This window comes from Plasmopara halstedii (genome assembly GCF_900000015.1).
Source record: "Plasmopara halstedii genome assembly, contig: Scaffold_208, whole genome shotgun sequence".
In the NCBI taxonomy this organism is placed as follows: Eukaryota; Oomycota; class Peronosporomycetes; order Peronosporales; family Peronosporaceae; genus Plasmopara; species Plasmopara halstedii.
The window spans coordinates 277,450-295,799 of record NW_020187129.1 but is presented as its reverse complement, the minus strand read 5'-3'; the positions used below and the strand labels follow the sequence as shown (position 1 = coordinate 295,799).

Here is an 18,350-nt window from a genome sequence, read left to right as displayed (position 1 = left end):
TAGAAATCCAAGCATCAGACGCCACAAAAGCAGATCCATCTTCATCCAGCGATCCGTAGAGCTCACGTGCAGCCAACCCAATCCATTCTCGTGTGACCTTCTCGGCGGTCGATAATAGCGTCCAGTAGTAGGTCCTCGGGAGTTCCTAGAAGTGGTCTGCGACCACCACCTTTTAGCCGTTTTTGGCAAGGTTGAGTCCTCAAAATCTCGCCCCTGTTGCGCCACCACTTTCAAAATGTGGCAGCATCAACACTCCACCCTTTCTTACAAAAGAGAGGCGCCGCGCGACTCGGCACGCCACCAACTTGCTCGCCGATCCACTTGATCGCCTCCTGCGTCTTTCCGAGCTCAATTGCTTGACGCATGGTCGATTTCAAAATAACGGCCCAATGTAAGGTGTTTACAGCGGCCTTTTATTTGAAGAGGTCTTTTAATCGAAGCGGTATTTTCTTTCTAGAACATTGTCGAAAATTCGATGGGGGCTTGTAATAGTAGAAGGTCTTCTATTCGTAAAAATCCGTAAGTAGCAACTGCTCTTAAAAGGTTAAAGAAATAACTAAATGCAACGAACCCAAATATAGTAGCAGTCACACACACTAAAATACCGCATCATTATTATCCGGACACAGCCCATAAACACTTGCAACCTTTCAACAACCATGCGGGAAACTCTTCAGATACATTGATAGCTTCTACGAGGGCTGAGGTGACACTTACATTCTTACGACTACCCTGGTCACTCCAGTCACGTACAAATTTACGATCTCCCCACAAACTGGTGAAGCTACACTGCTACTGTGAGCGTGTCTTATGATTATGCTACCGTTACGTCGTCTCACTCCGAATAAAGTTAGACCTGATGTGTCGGGACTTACAGTTGCCTGTCTCCATCGACTTCAAAGCCGGCTCTATTTCTCTCTTCTACGATCCTCGCTACCCCCGCCTTAACATAATACCTTGGGAGACCGTGGTTCACAATCGCTAATCCCTGTCTCATCCTGAGACCGTGGCCCTGTCTTCTGATCGTACTTAGCATTTACTTTGCTGATCAACGCGAACAATGTCAGGTTCTACGCCAAAGCTACCGCAGCTTTAACGTGCTTTTGCTTCCTACCAGAGGTGGGCTCATGACTCACCCAAGCTCCACTCGAAGAGAAGTTCGAGGCGCCTAAAGCAATCGACATCCGTTCAATCCATGGCTCATGACAGTAAAGCCACGTCATATTTAAAAGGAAAATCGCATCTCGACATCAAGTCCAGGACTAGACAACGTTCCTCGCTTTCAATATGACCGAATTTCAAGGAGTTAACAAAACCTTCTTGAGCAATTAAAAAATAATGCCCTTGCTCTCCATACAAGACGCAAATATGGTAACAGTATCAGTACTTTTCATTCCCGCAAACTGTGCGCGGTTTTTGATTGTTGCGCGTCGTGCAAGCTTCCACGATACCCGTGATTTATCACGACTTTCCACACTTCAGTAAAGCCCGGGACGTAAATTTCATTAACCGACAATCAGGGCTGTGAGCGTCAATTTGATCTAAGTGAGTCGCTTTTCTGATAGCTGGGTCCTATTGACCTCGAGCTGCACAAAATTAAATAAGCTCAACTCTTTTCAATTGCCTTACGCCTACTGTCATTTTATATTTGTCCGCGGGAGGGGTTACTAGACAAATTTGTATAATCAATCCATCTTTTTACCGTTTGGACCTTGACAGAAGAAGCACTCCCACCGGTATGAGCCCTGGCCCGACAAGAAAGTCAAAGCCATGGTATACACACTCGACACACCATTGGTGAGGGCTGCTTGCTGTCGTGCCAGATTGGCAGGCATTCGAAACCGGTCAAGTGATGTTTCGTTTAGGACACCAATTCTGGAACTTCTAGCACGTCGCCAATCCACAAGCAGGTTACACCTACACCAAACAAAGCTCCACATACCCCTCTCCAGTCGTTTTCTATGATTCGTGCCTTGGTATCTCGTTATTATGTACACTATATAGATCTAAATTGTGCACACCATGATTCTGCTGCTGTGTGCAACATCTTGTCGCTGCATCATGGGAAACCGAAGTGTCATGAAAGGCGCAAAGACTACAAAACGATATAAATCTGGCTAAATGCCTACTGAGACATCACAAATAGCGTGTTACATGAATTTGAAAAGGTGAGTATTCGTCACACAAGTTGCATATATAGCGTACCACGTTGACTAGAATTTAGGAACATACAAGCAATACTGCACAAGATTTGCTTAACGAGCTGGCCAAAATATCTTATCGTAGTCTGCACAATTTGATACCTTGTCACCTAAGCACAGTAGACCAAGTCTAACAGCACTTATTTTGAAGAAAATGGACCCTTGAAAAGCAAGATATATTGACAAGTGGTAGTTTTTACTGCTAAAATGAGTGTCGAGGGCTTCAAAGTCTTGTCTTTTCCCTTTTGTGACATGTTTTTGATTTACAAAACGCGGTCTTCTCTGGATTTATCCGAAATCATTTGCAAAACGCGGCATCTCCAAATTTTTTCCAAATTCATGCCGTTCGAGGTCACGAGACTATAGCAACTACTTTTCGAGCGGTGTGATGTAGCCGACAAGTTTAGTAAGGGCCAAAATTTGCGATCCCTAAACCTGCCTTCCACCTTTTGCTTCTACTGACTGAACAGATTGAAGCAACTTTGGCATGAAATAACAAGCTGGACATGCAGCTGATTAGGCATGATTTTGATTTTTTAGCCGCTGATAGAAAAGTTCAATCGAGTGCACTATGTACTCTTCTGTGTATTGTACATCAAATCAAGTATTTTGATACTTCCAAGTCCAGATGCTGCTGTCCAACTTCCGAATCGAAGCACTGCATATTCATAGTGATCTTATGCGTCAGGTTAAATAAGATCCCCCACCAACCTACATTTGCCTGGTTTCGCACCTAGTAAAGCATATATGAGCATTTACACAACAGTGCTAAAATCTAAAATCACGAAGTCAAGCAGGTTCTATGCTGGATTTGTCTCTAGTAGAGAATAGACCAAAGTTCTTGAATTCTATCCGACTTTTATTTTGACCCATTAAAAGCGCATTGCTCATTTCTGGATTTAGAAAGACCTGCATAATAAACAAGTTAAAGCATCTCCCTATGCCCATACAGCACCAGATGTGCAAGGCTTGCCTTTCACAGATCACGGATCACAGATCTTTAAGTCATTTTGCTGATATGCTTTTGGACAAACTTAGTGAAAAGGCCGACTAGAATTGCTGTAGAACACTTCGAAACATGTCTTTGCATGTGTAATGCTGCAACGTTATGAAAATGCTGGAAGCGATCAATCTCTTTCCATATCAGAGAGCTAACGGCCGCCGAGACAAGCTCTCTGATGATGAATAGTGTCTCATTGTCTACGATGAACTCATAACATCGATTAATTACATACTCTTTTTTCGTCTAAGCAGATCACCCGATATACCAAGAACGATATATCAGAGAATATTAGGTAATGTATTGTGAAAACTAGCATACGAATGTACGTGTGCTTCCTGCCAGTATGTTGAGACGGTTAGCCGCGCGTCAAGTTATATAAAGAATCTTTTTTCTGGTGACTGGTCAGCGTCGATTTTGTCTACTGAACCTAAATATCTTATACATCTGTCAAGCACGAGAATGAGACTTACAAGGTTTTATGCCGACACGACATAGAGACAATTCGCAAGGCTACTTTTCAGTAACGCATTGTTGTCAAAGTTGAGATAGATACTGCAAATTTCTGAATATATCTGAAACTTCAATACGCTTGATAGAAAAATGACAATGTCACCAGCAGCTGACCAATCGCGAAAAGGGATTGACCGATTGTGCAGGAGAATACGTATTGCAATTCATATACGCTGATACACCGCATACAGTTGGCTATCTCAGATAGATGTTGTATTAAACAATATGAATTTAGCATCAAACCGTATAAAATCATTGCGTAATCAGGCGATGCTGCACTTAGAGGTCCGTCTAATTTCTGGAAGGAAAAGGCCTTCTGAAAAAAGTGGTGGGGAAAGCCCTATCTTAAATATGAAGGCCCTTCTATATAAACAGCCATCAGCATTTGCTAGAGATTGGTTGAGCTATAAGCTAACACCGCACAATACACGATTGCTCAAAGTTAATTCTAGTAACGGGGTGCAAACTGTCCAGCTCAAGAAAGATTGCTATTATCGAATTACAAACCTGGATCTACTTTTTGGCTCGTTAGTGATCGTATCATTCTATTTGTGCGCTTCATTACGAATGCTAAATGTTGGTCACCAAATCGTTCTGACCTCCCCTTACCTGGCCATCAAGAGAAATGACAATGCTACGAGCGTTTTGCTCCTTCAAAGCTCATAAATTATTGCTATGGCAGACGAAACACGTTACCGCGTGCTGGAACATTTCTGAAACACTTGCTCGATGAGAATATGGTGCTGAAGCAAACAGTATATTGTCATGTGTCGAGGGTACGACGGCAAGGCTGGTATCTTTGGTGTGCGAAAGCATCATGCAGATGCCAGAGACAAACGGGACACAAACATTTTTAGCGTAATTGTTAGACGCTGTTAATCCAGAAGTCTGCAGGCTATTAGCTAAACTGAGACTTTGCTACACTGGACCGTCTCGGTCGTACAGCAATTTTTTTTCTTTTGAAAACAATACGATGACATCATTTATTTTACGTGGGCTTGTTTAACCATACCACGATCCCGCTCCACGGAGCCATTCGGACACGAACGCTCTAGTGAAGACAAAATCGTCTTTTGTAGCTGGCGACCTTCTGTTCTAGGGCAGAAATACATCTTCGAACCGTTCGGGGTGCCTCAAGCATTTCCGTACGATGGCGTAGTATGTAGAGTTTATCTGAGACCTGGCTCAAATTGGGGTTGGTTGTGTGCCAAGGTTCTCGGATGGAGTCGAGATGCCGTTATCATTGATCGAGCTAACGAGAATCAAATACGGAGTGTCGCCTAATGTCCTCGCTCCTGGGTGAGAGCGATATGACATATTGCCAGTAGAACAAATAGCGGGTCAACGGGCTCGTAACTGGTATCTGATGAAGCGGAAAAGATATTCTCGCCACAAGTACTCATGTATGACTGGGACTTGCTTTATCGAGATCGCCCTGGCGCATCACTGCCCTCTTTCTTTCTCTCCGATGAAAAACGAATTGAGCCGCCTAGCGCTTTTCAGTCGCAAGATGGGTCGGCAATGTTCCATGTTTTAGGCTTGTACTGCAGGCCAAGGAGATGAGTAAAGTTATCGACAGCAAAACCTTGCAAAAATTTAAGCATTCACCTGAACATCCAAGTTAGCTAGTTTATCTTGCAATGTCAAGCATCAAACGACATTCCTAACAAACTTCTGTTTACTGAAGGTGGAACCGGTTGAGTCAGTGTACCTTCACAATCAAGCACGCGAAAGTTTCGGCACTATCACCAGCACTGAGTAACATGGATATAATCCTCACAAAATGTCCAAATTTGTTTGACTTCTGCAGCGCAAGACACAAGCGTACCGATTGGTGATCAGAAGAGTCAGAAAGAGCTCGCTTGACTCTCTGTAAGGGTTAAAAGCCCACACGAATTCTGATGAGAGGACTCCACCCCGGCAGGGCGTCAGGCGATTTCTAATGATCTTCATCCATAATTATGAGGTGATGCTTTGAGAAAGGGTTTGAACGACTCTTGCGATATATTGCGAACAAACTTATATTGCTGATCTAGGTTCATACCATTGGCAAACAGTTGGACATCGTCGTGATCGCGATTATATTTTGGAGACTATATCGCCAGAGAGAATACACCAAACTTCAAAGCACTGGTGAAGCGCAAGGCGAGTCCCTTCCTCGGTACCGCAGGTCTTTCGGTGAGGACAAAAGTGCTGGGCTGGAACTCATCGAATCACTTAAATCGACCTCATCCTCTGCCATCTCACTGAGATTGGCTTGCAAAGTCGAACATTTTATAAGAATTCGCTGAGCTATAAAAGTCCGCTAGAGAAGGAATCCCTGATGCAGTAGATGCTCATACTAGCAAGCATTGTAAGATGAAATCGGAGGCAAAGAATTCCGTGCGCAGTGGGCATGCAGCGTCATAACAGGACAAACAATATGTGACCTCTATATGCTGCATTCACATCCTGATGGGAAGGATGAAGCGGGGCTGCCGTACTCTTTCGGTTAGGGAAGCTTTGATAAGGTCGGTGACTTCGTTCTATATTAAGAAACCTAGCAGATCGCAATCCGTTTAGTCCAAGAGTAACTACAACCTTTAACCCAAGGCTGATAAACTCTTCCGTTTGAGATGTAATCTAATATCTTGGTTATATTCGCGACAAAGCCGCTTATATCTAAATCTACAGGTTTTTCAAATTATATAGTAAAACCATATTAGATCTGTAACTACTGGCTGTTTCAGCCACGTACTGACTTGTTGTTTTAGTGTAGCCACATTCTGTGGTCACACCATATTGGGTAACCCAAGCCATTGTTTGTTCACACCATTTCGTGTGGCCCAGAATTTTCGTACAAGGGTACGTGAAACCCCCATTACCCCATCAAGATTGTAAACACCTACAGTTCACATTCATATGTCGCCTGGAACGAGGCTCGCGTATCTATGACACCACAATATCACCAGGACTTTTCTCAATTCGTCTGCCTGTGTTGAGGAAACGGGAGACACTTAGCGTCGCTAGTTTCGAGAATGCCCGCTGGCAGAGCCCTTCTTCATCTCCTGCACGCGGTGCAACTCCGGAAAGTACGTCAGCGGCTTCAAGGAAAGCACAGCTCAAGCTCTCGGTAGCCGAGGTCAGTGACAGGGTCGCACGATGAAGGATACAGACGCGATGCCTATTCTCCGACCGCACATCGCCCGCCACGCGCGATGGATTACCTCGTCAAAGATTTGGATGAAGTCGACTACGAGCTGGATACTCCTTTCCCGAAATGAAAAGAAGCAGAGGCGAAATACCCCAGCGGCGCGACGTTAGGCCTGCTCGAACCTTGCGGAGGCCGTGTCCTTATCCCAAACTCTCGACTTTTGGGGGAAGTGGTATCATTACCAATGCTCTTGACGAGACACAGAAGCAACAGCTGGATGCTGTTTGCAGGACAGCTCTCATTTTCGCGTATCCACGGACGGTCTTTGACTCTCGCGTAAAATACGGCTTCCTCTCCTCGGACCCCGCTACAGAAGCCAAGGACGCGACCACTCGATCGTTGGGCGTCTACGTGGTAGGGCCTCCGACAACTACGTAAGCTGAATTTGACGAACCAAAAGTTTTCCGAGCTTGCTTCTTGGTCCTTTAAGGAATCTCGGCGGACACGTACCGCACTCGACTTCGTGCTCAAAGTGGAGTCACTGTACCCGCGATGCGGTCGATTCTGGTGGTGCTCGCCCCTGGCAAAACCGCTGCAAATGACGAAGGGATCTTTGAGCGATGGATGCAGCTGCACCGATAACTTTCCTTGCTGGATCCTTTGAAAGGTAGAACCGCGTGTGGAACGCCATCTACCATTTGAGTTTGCCAAACCCAAGGCACGTCGCCGACTTCCTTCGGATGTCGCATTGCGACGTATAAGGTGATCCCTCACGCTCCCGCAAACACTATGGTCTCTCACACGGGTGAGCCTGCGACACTAACGGCTCAGGACCATAGCTTGAGCTCGGCTCATGGTTCTTCGGCTTCACTGGCTATTGCCGAGAAGCGCGGTGTGTACGACGTCGCAGAACGCCATGATCCCTCTGAATATAAGCGTCAAGACGTATACGCAGTCTTGACGAAGTGACACTTCAAACTCCCACTAGTTATCGAAGTCGGTATCCTCGCCACTTCACAAGATAGTGGGGATGACCCTGGCGACGACGTCGACCCACAAGATGTTCCACGTAATAGTGGCAACCACCATTTTTTCGAGAAAAGTTGGCGGCGGACGATGACGACTTGGTCGATCGCCGTCCGAAGATTCACGATGCTCTTCGAGCTCATGAAGACAAGGTCCGTCACTTTCGGGAACCCGCTTAGTATCATACTGGGGTCGTATACCGCTGTGCGGAAGTCCTCGAGGGCTTGAAGCACTTTGTGTACCGGCTGCCTCACGTTGAGAACTGTCTTGCTCTATCATAGCAGCTCCTAGCCGCTGATCATACGAATGCGACGTTGAACACGAAGGTGGAGCGCTTGGTGCCGTTGAAGATGGAGTTCGTTGCATTCGTGCTCATAACCAGTTGTTGGTCTAGCTTCTGGGTGATCGAGCACCAATTGGCGCCGGTCTGGCGCCAACACTCCGCGTTCGCTCGCGCTAGACCTCGGTCCGGCTTGAGCAAGCCCACATAAAATACCGGGTAACAGCGCATCCTTCTCAAAAAAATCAACATATACGCAAGGCCCCACTTGGCCAGGACCCCGAAAGGTCCGATGTCCGTGGTCGGAGCTTTATCTTCAAGACAGCAGAAATTGCATCGGTAGAAAAGTATTATAGCATTTAATGAAACCAGGTTTCCGACATCAATGTCTTTATCATTTCTTTACCTCTTCCGTATGCATATTCCTTCTGCATGTCTTGGATTTCAGCCATCGCATCGCAAACGTGTCGTAAGACACTCAGTCTGGTAAGCAAGAAGTCATCGACTTCTTTACCAACGATGAGAGGGCTGACATCAGCTAGCCGCCCGACTATTCCTCTCTCACCAAACCCTGAGCCATGAGATGGTGGCGTCAGCGGGACGCGAGGTTGAACGATCCCGTTCACGTAGAACAGTGTGTAGCCGGTAGACGGGTACACTGTATTATTCAAAGCAAACGCTACGAGTAGCAGCATGGCGGTCCAGAGCCTTGAAGTCTTAGCGCAGACGCTGCGAAAGAAGTCCTCGAGAACGCGACTCACGAACTCTGTTTGATCATCGATCTGCGGATGTTACGTCGCTGACATATCCAGCTTGGTGGCCAGCTCCTCAAAGATCGTTGACAAAACTAACTTGGGTCTCTGACAGAGACAATTGACTCCCGATGTCCATGTTGTCGGATGACACGATCCACAAACAGCCTCACTGTACCGACACCCTCGATGGTGTCCGGCACCGCCACAAGACGAGCAGACTTGCTCAAACGGTCGACAAAGACTACCACAGCCGTGTGGTCCGCCGCGTCCTTCGGCAAGCCAAACACAAAGTCTAAACCCATAGATTGCCAACATTGAGGGGGAATCGGCAAACTGGCCAGTGGCACCGCCACATTGGGAGAGAATTTCACCCTTTGACACCTCTCACACTTGCGCACATAGGTGCTAGTCCATTTGTACAACTTGAGCCACTGGTATTAGAAACTAACAGAGCTATAGATCTTCTCCCGACCGAGATGACCATTGAGTGGGGGTGTTGTGAGCCTCATAGAAGATACGGTAATCCAAATCCACCGTGAGGAACCACAATCGGTGGCGTATTCGTCGAATCGGTGCTATAATTCAGCATTCCATTATTCAATGAATACTAGTGCAACCATGCATGCCGTCGCGACGACAACTTCTTGTCCGAATTTCCAAACTCTTGCTTCCGAGGGCCTGTAGTAGCGCTACGCAGATATCATCACCCGTGTATAAGGCGCGGATCTAATCCGTCACTGAAGACGTCACCGTCGTGACATGAGCAAGCTCATGATCCGGTCTGGTAATACCCATCAACCAAGTCGAGCGCACTGTACTTGGTACAGCCAACCATTTTGTTCTGGAGAATATCCTTCCTAGGAATTGGCACCTGTGCCGGAATGGCGGCAGCGTTTGTAAGCATAAACGATACGCCACTCCGTTTCGCTTCCGAACACTCGGTTTCCCAACACGATTCCGCATCCTTTGTAAAAAGATTCGCCAATGGCTGTGCCATTTCCATTTAATTCGCGCTACACTTGTGCATGTAGTTGGCGAGTCCATGCCACTTGCGTAAATCCTTATAGAACTTTGGAACTCGGCAGTCCACAATGGTCTTGACCTTAGCGGGATCCAATCGAAGGCCACGCTTCCTGATGAAGGAGGAAAAAAATCTACGGCACCGAAGATGCACTTATCTGCATAAGCATACATCATATTTGTGCGCAAGCACTCCAGCACCGCTCTTAAATGAACGATGTGGTTCTCTTCATCTTGCTCCGCACGACTGTTGACGAAGATGTCGTTAAAGTATATTCGTGCATACGGCCGGTGGGACCTGGACAATGCATCACAAGACGATTAAATGTTGCTAGTGCAGTTGACAGCTATTAGGTCATCACCTGCCACTTGCAGAGCATGCCGCTCGGAGTACTCATCGTTGTCAGCGGAATATCACTCGCTCTCATGACCAATTGGTAATACCCATCGACCAAGTCGAATGCACTATACTTTGTACATCTAACCATGTTTTTCTGAAGAACATCCTTTCCAGAAATCTGTGGCAGCGTTGAGCTTTTTGTAAGCGTGGACGATATGCCACTTGCCGTTCGGCTTCCGGACACAAAATTTGGGTGTTGAATGGAGACACTCGCTCTCACACACCATTCCTGCGTCGTGCTTCACACGGAAAAAGACGTCATTGACGTCACACTGCTCCTTGGGCGGGGGACATTGGCGTGTTATGCACTACACTATTTGAAGGTCGGTCTCATGACGCACATCTCAGTCTGGAAGTAGGACCGAAGGCTAGTCTTTGGAGACGACGTCTTGAAATTCTTTTGCTAGGGGATAGTACGGATTCAAGATAAAGATCTATTTCGTCTGTTCAGCACGCTCTTGGTGTCCTCCAAGACAGCTTCATCCAAAAGCGACGACGAGGTGATCTTCTTTTCTGGTTCTATAATGAACACCACGGCTAAATTATCTGTCTTCAAGGCACCGTTAAACATTCTGATAGACATCTCGTCGAGATCAAGAAAAGCATCCCGCAGGAGTAGCTTCAAGGGTTGCGTCACCGCCCCCTCCCGTCATACCCTTGACGAGCGTGTATAGCTGTGTGCTTTCGCCTACGGTAAACACATCCTGGGTCTCCTCTCCACAAAAGTGTTACGTCTCTTCAAGACCAGTGGTATCACGCGCTCAGCGTCGTCCAGTGTTAGTCACACTTCCTGCTTCACTGCAGCCCTGATATTTTAGCGACATCCGACGAAGAGCTTATAGATCCGCAGTCTTCGTCCATTAGATAACGTGCCACTCCACGCGCATCTGAAGGGCAATACCCAAGAGGTCTAGACCCTTGTCTGACCATGCCACGAGTGGCATGCAGCATCTGCTTCGAAACGTGAGCAGTGCTTAGTGGATTACGTGTCACTCCTTGAGTCTCGCACTCGATACCGCCGCCCTTGGCCGATCATGCCGCACATAACATGCAGCGACTGCTCCGATACTTGAGCAGTACTCAGTGGGTTGATGCCACTCAGCCCGCGAGACATGCTTGGGGCTACAGTCCGATAAAACTTTGGTGTTCACCAACTCGGATACTCCGATCTCCAGCAGGTTGGCCGTCTTGGTCCAATACCCGCGCCAATCGCGTTTTTGCCTCCTTGCAGAGGTGGGTAATGACTCATTGAAGCTTTACCAGGAGATGTGCGCGTGGCGCCCAGGGTCTTCGACGTCCAATCGATTCATGGCTCATGGTATTCTGGTCTTGTCGTACAAAGAATGACATCATACCTCGATTTCGATTCTAAGACTAAGCAGCGTTTCCCGCTATCAAACTCAAGAAACTAGACACCGAGGTCCCCAGAGACCTTCGACACACAGTGACTTATGTCTTCATTGCTAAGCGATCAGTGACGGTGTCACTCAACCGCGCTTTCAGCGCCTTAGCATACAGCTGACTACCCTCCGTCTTGGGGCGTCGAGCATCATTGCCTGAAGCCCCGGAGTCGATAACGATTTTTCATGGCTTCTCTAAGCCCTTCACAGCCGCTTCCACGCCAGCAAGATCGGCTTGCATACACGTTCCGTGTTGAAAAGCACGGAGCTTTTCGGAGACTGACCTTGCTTCCGTCTACCTCCTTGAGTGTCAACATAACTCAGTTCTACCCCAGTAGGCGCGAGGTGGCCTACTGGATGCTGTCATTTCTCCGCAACAAACCAGAAGACTAGTAAGAAGCGGAATGTGAGTTCGTTGTACCTTGACGCCCCTTGCGTAGGGTACAACAAGACGTAGGGTGACGAACGTCTCCACAGACAAAACATTGTCGGGTATTCAAACGCTGCTCGACAGCTCGATGCTCTCCCTCCTTTTTCTCAGCATAGCTGAGATTCATCGTCTCAGGTCCGCTTGACGAGCTGCTAGAGTGTGGATTCTAACCAAGTTGTGCCGACTTAAAGTATTCGGCATTCCATACCACATTCACTGCTTCTTCAAGAGAAGACGGGTGCACACGTATGACTGTCATTCTGACCACGCCAAAGCGGAGGCCCTCTATAAAGACGGTCAGTGTGATTGCCTCGGGAAGAGAAACGACTGCCACTCCGGCGATGAGAGTGCGCAACCCTTGCACAAAGTCCACCAAATCCATTTTGCCCTATCAGGCGGCAAGGAAACACGATCACACGCGATATGCCTGGTTAGGTGGCGAAAAGACAAGCGAAAATCGCAGCTTCAGCTTCGTCAAGGTGGGAAACGCTGTTTCAACCGATGTGCCATACGTCAGTGCCCATTCTCGAGCTCGACCACCAAGCTTGGAGATAGCTATCGCCACGTGCTGTTACTCGGTCTAGAGCATGGTCGACGTCATGACCATCTTAACTTCTCTTACCCAGAGCAGGAGATTCTCCGCATCCTTGCCCTCGAAGGGATTTATCACTCACCATGAGCGGATTGGGTCGGAAGAAGTTATCTGTCGTCGAAGCCGCCATCTTCTGCTGAAGGGCCTATAGGCGTGCGCAGATCGCTTCAGGTCCGTGCGAAGCGAGGTGTTGCACGACCTCAGGGCCAAGCAGAGACATCAGCTTCTTTAGCCCGTCCTGCATGCCCTGGTGCATATAGGAAAATTGCTCTATCCTCACAGAGAGTCAGTCGTATTGACTCAGGTGTAGATTGACTATAAGTGCTACCAAGTACAGCGGGACTGCCGTAGCTCTTTCGCTTTGAGGAAGCTTGGTTAAGGTCGGTGACCTTCGTTCTATGCTTAGAGCCAGTACGATTGTAGCGGATCGCAATCCGCTTACTTCAGAGTAACTACAACCTCAACCCAAGGCTAATTAACTCCTCCGTTTAAAATGTCAGCTGCATTTCTTGGTTTTATTTGCGGCAAAGCCGCCTATTCTATAACCTTAGGCTAATTTTATAGTAAAATCATATCAAATGTATTTCTGGCTGTTTCAGCCACGTACTCACGTGTTGATTAAGTGTAGCCAGGTCACACCATCTTGTGTCACCCAGACCATTGTGTGATTAAACCATCTTGTATGACCCACACCCTTTATACCAGGGCACGTGAAACCCCGTAACAAAGTGTGTAAGGGGTCATATGGTGCAGATTATTGTATTTCCGACTTGAAGCACAGCTCAGAAATACTACAGTAAATTTGGTTCAGACGCGGATGACGATGAGGTCTGTGAAACACATAGGCTGGTCACATACTACATAGATAGTTTTGGTATCGATCATAAAAGAAGATAGTTATCAGAATAGTTAAAATGAGACTTTATTTAAGTTCATGTCACTCATTGCCAAGTTACTGTAGAAGTTCTTGGTATTGCGTTCGCATCAATTTCATGCACTTAGTAACGCAGACTCGTTGATTTAAACACTTATCCTGTCCAAGTTGCAGATAGGACCAGCATGAGCAGGTATCAAGCGATGGAAAGCGTCCATAATTTAAGACCCTTGGTGAGGTTTAGTAAAGAAAAAGTTGTCTTTACATATAGGAGAGCCGCACAAATCATTTTGTTGCGAGAAATTGTAAAGCAAGAGTTTTCCACTTGGTAAAAACAGAACTCTGTGTTCCTAACATGTTGCTCCAGCAATAAACACTGTTAACACTATTTTGGTGTTGTACACACAAATTAAACATTAATCATCTATTGCCCTCCAATCGTCTGCTAAAAGCTTAGTTGTACAAGTCTCTAAGTTCACGATGGCCAAGAGTTTGCGCTCCAAGATTAAGAGAAAGTTTCGCACGGAGCTGCGTAAGCGTGTCGGCGTGCCACATCAAGTTGCTCAGGAGGCAAAAATCCAAGAGAGTCTTAAGAAGGCGATCGCTGCCCAAGGTAAAGCATGTTTTCAATCATCGACTATTTATCACTCTTACAATAAGTTAATTGCAATTAGGCACAGGACGATCAGTCGCAAGTCTCAAGAAGTTATTGGGCGCATCGGTGCCGGTACCAAGTAGTGAAATTACTGGTGTTGTCTCGGATCAGATGCCAGTGGATGCTAAGGAAACCGACGTCTCCATGGAGGACGTTAAAAAGTCCAAGAAGGGCAAGAAATCCAACAAGAAGCGGAAATCTAAATTTGTGCACTTTCACCAATTACGCAAGAAGGGTGTTTAAATTCTCAAAGCAGTATATTGCGACCAAATGACAATTCTAGATAGCACGAGCATGGAGGTGGTGTGTAAATTGCAATTGTCCAATGTATTTTATAGTGTTTATGCCCAGTATTGTGCTAGTCATCCCAATCGGTACTTTCTGTCGCTTCTTGAAAATTGATCTGCTTGTCGTACTGATAACCAGCTTGTTCAGGAAGAAGAATGTTTTGCTGAAAAACGATATCCATTTTCTGTTTTATTTGCTTAAGTTGTGTCTCCGAGACGCGATTATAGTCAGCTTGTGGTAAGATAGAATTTGTGGTTGGTGGAGGCTCTTGAGCTGATCTCTGATGATTAATAAGCTTTCGAACGAGTCGATCCAACTACAGTAACCTATCGATTAGCCATTTCCACGCTGTTGACAAATAAAAAATTACCTGAGTTGACCGAATTTTGCAGTTTCCGACAAAGTCTGGATGTTGTTTGATGATACTGTTAACAATTTCATTTATTCGATATTCCTTATGGGATCAGCATCACAGTCATAACGTGGCATATTAGAAATTACACTCTTTGAACACATACATTGAATCTGCTTGCACTCAGCGATAAGAATTCTGTTTTTAAGTTAATGACGTGGTGATATAGCTCTTTTACTGGCCCTTTATGGTAAGTATACTCGACGACGATGCTGGGAGGTTCATATTGGAGCGCTAGTCGTCGAGGTTCGATCATTTTTATCACCAAAAATGCACCGCACTACTCACTTTCCAAATATAAAAGTTAATAATATCTCATTGTTAATATATTTGCTGTACACGACTCAATCGTTCAGCCTATTTGTCGTTTACCACAACACATTGACCTAGCAATACTTCCATTTTTCCATTCAATATTCTCCTTCCACACCCTTGCGTCGCCTTCGTATTGTTCATTTTTCCAAATTGGTACCGTGGCTTTAAGTGTATCGATAGCAAAAGCGCACGCTTCCAGCGCCTCCCGTCGATGTGGCGAGCTGACAGCTACAACGACACTCGCTTTTGCTACTTCAACAATACCTAGACGATGGAACAAAGCCACACCCACGACATCCGGCCACTTTTCACGAAGAGTGGTGCAGATTTTGCGTAGCTCGGTTACTGCCATTGGCGTGTAGCCTTCGTACTCGAGCCGTACTACCTTTTTGCCTACAATAATATATTAGTGTGAACCCACTTATTCCAGACCACAAAGTAGTGCAACAAAACCTTGAAAATTATCTCGAGTGGTACCTAGGAACGTCGAGATGGCACCTGCTTTAGGGTGTGTCACCAACGCTACTGCTCGTTGGTCGTCCAGTGGTTCATATCCCACTTCGACAAAGTCACCTCGTCCAGCCTCCTCACTTGCATACGACTTTACTGTAGCCATTTTTTTCAACCTAAGATTAAAATAGTATTTTGTCTAATTTATTCTTTTTGTAAAGTATTAATCATGGCGGCCGAGCTTTGGCTGTATCTCGATGCCGTCACGGGCGAGCAAAAAGGCCCTGTGCCATCTCCGATCATCAAAAAATTGCTTCGTAAAGGTCTTATTCAGCCCCAACAACTTGTTTGGACTCAGCGTCTTTCCGAGTGGAAGGCAATTGTTAGCGTGGAACCGTTTGCAGCGTATAACCGCGCGTGGAGGACAATGTGGTATTATATGGCTGAAAACTTGACCGATACCAGCAAAGAGGTAATGCGGGCAGGCCCTGTATTGACTCAGCAGCTTGTTGAACTTTTTACCAACGGGGATGTGGATGGAATGACGCTCGTGTGGAGCCAGGAGGTGGATGATTGGAAACCCATTGGTGAGTACCTCGGCTGACGTTGTTGAAAAGCGTTGTTGTAAATATGCAAATATGTTACTATCTCTCCAGGTGACGTGCCGCTTCTAAAAGAATTTTTGCAAGAAGCCAATGACGAGATAGATCGACAATCAGAGCTGAAGGAACAGATTGCAGATGTTCCCATTGAAGACCAAGTCTTTGAAAACGAGTACAGATCTCCATCAATATAATGGACTTTTGATGGCGTATTGACTATCGCAACTAATTTGGTGCTACTAGATCGGCGGATGCTTTTATTGCAGAGGATGGCAAACGATATGTGTTCGACGCTGAGTCTAAGATGTACGTGACTCCAGAAATAAAAATCGAAGACGAATTAGCATCTCTGCGCGAAGCAGTTGCTGACACGATTGCGGAGACACAAACGGATACGACAAACGCAGCTACTACAATCGGGGAATCGACTGATCATGCTGAAATGAATGCAAGCGTCAAAAGAAAAAGAAAGAAAAAAAAGAATCCGGATAAGTGGAAAAAGAGCAAGACAAACACTTGGGTATATGTGAATGGTTTGCCACTAGATGTCACACTTCAGGAAGTCCACGACCATTTTGCCAAGTGCGGTGTGATTCAAACGGATATTGTATCCGGCGAGCCCCGAATAAAGCTCTACGAAAACAAAGAGAGTGGGGGCTTAAATGTAAGTCATGAGGATAGATTTTTGTGAACAAAACTTATATCGATGAGTGCGAACAATTATGCTACACTTTGTAGGGCGATGGATCAATTTGTTATATGAAGGAGGCATCAGTTGAGTTGGCTGTGCAATTACTTGACAAATCTCAAATCCGGCCAGAGTACGTTGACTCAATTGGTGTGACGATATCTTCTCTTCACTGATTTACATGACGTTTTCGCTATTGCAATCAAGGTGGCCAATTGATGTGTCACCTGCTGTCTTTCAGCAAAAAGAAGGCGAGTTTGTGAAGCGAAAGAAAGTTAAGATTGATACACGCGCAAAAATTAGAATGTTTGAAAAAGAAAAGGTGAGTTTTGTTCAGAGAATCTCACTTAGTTGCTCAATTTGCATTGTTTAGGCGCTTTCGTGGAATGAAGGAGAAATTAATGAACCGACTGGGTTTCGTATTGTGGTCATTAAGCACATGTTTACTCCTTCTGAAATTGAAGGTACTTTCGTTATTCCAAGATTTTGTACCTTTAGCTTAGTGTAAACTATGCGTTTCAGATGAATCCTACGAGAAGGAATTGCGAGATGATATTTATGACGAATGCTCGAAACTTGGTGAGGTGTCCAAGATTACACTTTTTGCGAAACGTGAGGATGGTGTTGTGGTGATTAAATTCACTTCGAGCGGTAGTGCTGCGCAATGCGTTGATTTAATGAATGGTCGGTTCTTCGCTGGACGCAAACTAGAATGTAGTTTTTGGGACGGCACAGATTACACTCATCATGAAAGCAAACATGAGGAGCAGCAGCGTGCTGAAAAGTTCCAAGAGTGGCTAGAGGATGCTTCATCGTCTGAGAGTGAAGATGAAAATGAGGAAACAAAAACAGAAGAGGAAGGAAATGTTGTTAAGTCAAGCGAAGTGCACGTAGGGCGTAAGCTGCCTTCTATTACTGATGACAACGACTAGCCGACCCGCGTTGCGGACAGTTAGCGCATATACGGTAGCTGGTCTTGCCTCTCATTGTTAAATGCTTCTTGTTCGTCAGTCGTAAATGTCACGTCCTGCTTGCAAGAGCTTTATCCTCCACAGCGTTTATATGCATCTATCACGCCTATTTATGAGTCGTAAAAAAATTTAATTTCTGTTTTTTAGAGCGGATATCACATGCAAATTTTAATTTTAATTCAAAACCAAGTAAAAATGTTGAAAAATTCTTGACTCCGCGCCTTCTGAGTTTTGTCCGACAAATCAGACTGGTAAGAAGCGGGACGTCGGCTCGATGAACCTTTACGCGCCTTGCGCAGGGGACAACCAGTACGAAGGTGACGGGTGTCTCCACAGATAAAACAC

The 18,350-nt window shown here is 45.9% G+C and overlaps 5 protein-coding genes across 5 annotated transcripts; 4 read left to right on the top strand and 1 right to left on the bottom strand.

Annotated features, from left to right (window-relative positions):
* Positions 1 to 4,065: 4,065 nt before the first annotated feature.
* PHALS_03051 (uncharacterized protein) lies at positions 4,066 to 4,380 on the top strand (the record flags this gene model as incomplete). Its single annotated transcript, XM_024721534.1, has 1 exon — positions 4,066 to 4,380. One exon carries the CDS (start codon positions 4,066 to 4,068, stop codon positions 4,378 to 4,380), a length of 315 nt encoding a protein of 104 aa, XP_024572872.1.
* A 735-nt stretch (positions 4,381 to 5,115) lies between these two features.
* On the top strand, positions 5,116 to 5,339 carry PHALS_03050 (uncharacterized protein; the record flags this gene model as incomplete). Its single annotated transcript, XM_024721523.1, has 2 exons — positions 5,116 to 5,228; positions 5,252 to 5,339. The coding sequence occupies 2 exons, from the start codon at positions 5,116 to 5,118 to the stop codon at positions 5,337 to 5,339; spliced, it is 201 nt and encodes a 66-aa protein (XP_024572871.1).
* Positions 5,340 to 14,104: 8,765 nt separating this feature from the next.
* On the top strand, positions 14,105 to 14,522 carry PHALS_03049 (Uncharacterised protein family UPF0642; the record flags this gene model as incomplete). Its single annotated transcript, XM_024721512.1, has 2 exons — positions 14,105 to 14,237; positions 14,299 to 14,522. The coding sequence occupies 2 exons, from the start codon at positions 14,105 to 14,107 to the stop codon at positions 14,520 to 14,522; spliced, it is 357 nt and encodes a 118-aa protein (XP_024572870.1).
* A 115-nt stretch (positions 14,523 to 14,637) lies between these two features.
* On the bottom strand, positions 14,638 to 15,910 carry PHALS_03048 (molybdenum cofactor synthesis protein 2 large subunit; the record flags this gene model as incomplete). Its single annotated transcript, XM_024721501.1, has 5 exons — positions 14,638 to 14,883; positions 14,938 to 15,021; positions 15,086 to 15,092; positions 15,366 to 15,687; positions 15,748 to 15,910. 5 exons carry the CDS (start codon positions 15,908 to 15,910, stop codon positions 14,638 to 14,640), a joined length of 822 nt encoding a protein of 273 aa, XP_024572869.1.
* A 63-nt stretch (positions 15,911 to 15,973) lies between these two features.
* Positions 15,974 to 17,966, top strand: PHALS_03047 (rna-binding protein; the record flags this gene model as incomplete). Its single annotated transcript, XM_024721490.1, has 7 exons — positions 15,974 to 16,331; positions 16,401 to 16,518; positions 16,590 to 17,010; positions 17,085 to 17,167; positions 17,242 to 17,356; positions 17,408 to 17,498; positions 17,557 to 17,966. 7 exons carry the CDS (start codon positions 15,974 to 15,976, stop codon positions 17,964 to 17,966), a joined length of 1,596 nt encoding a protein of 531 aa, XP_024572868.1.
* Between the last annotated feature and the right edge of the window lie 384 nt (positions 17,967 to 18,350).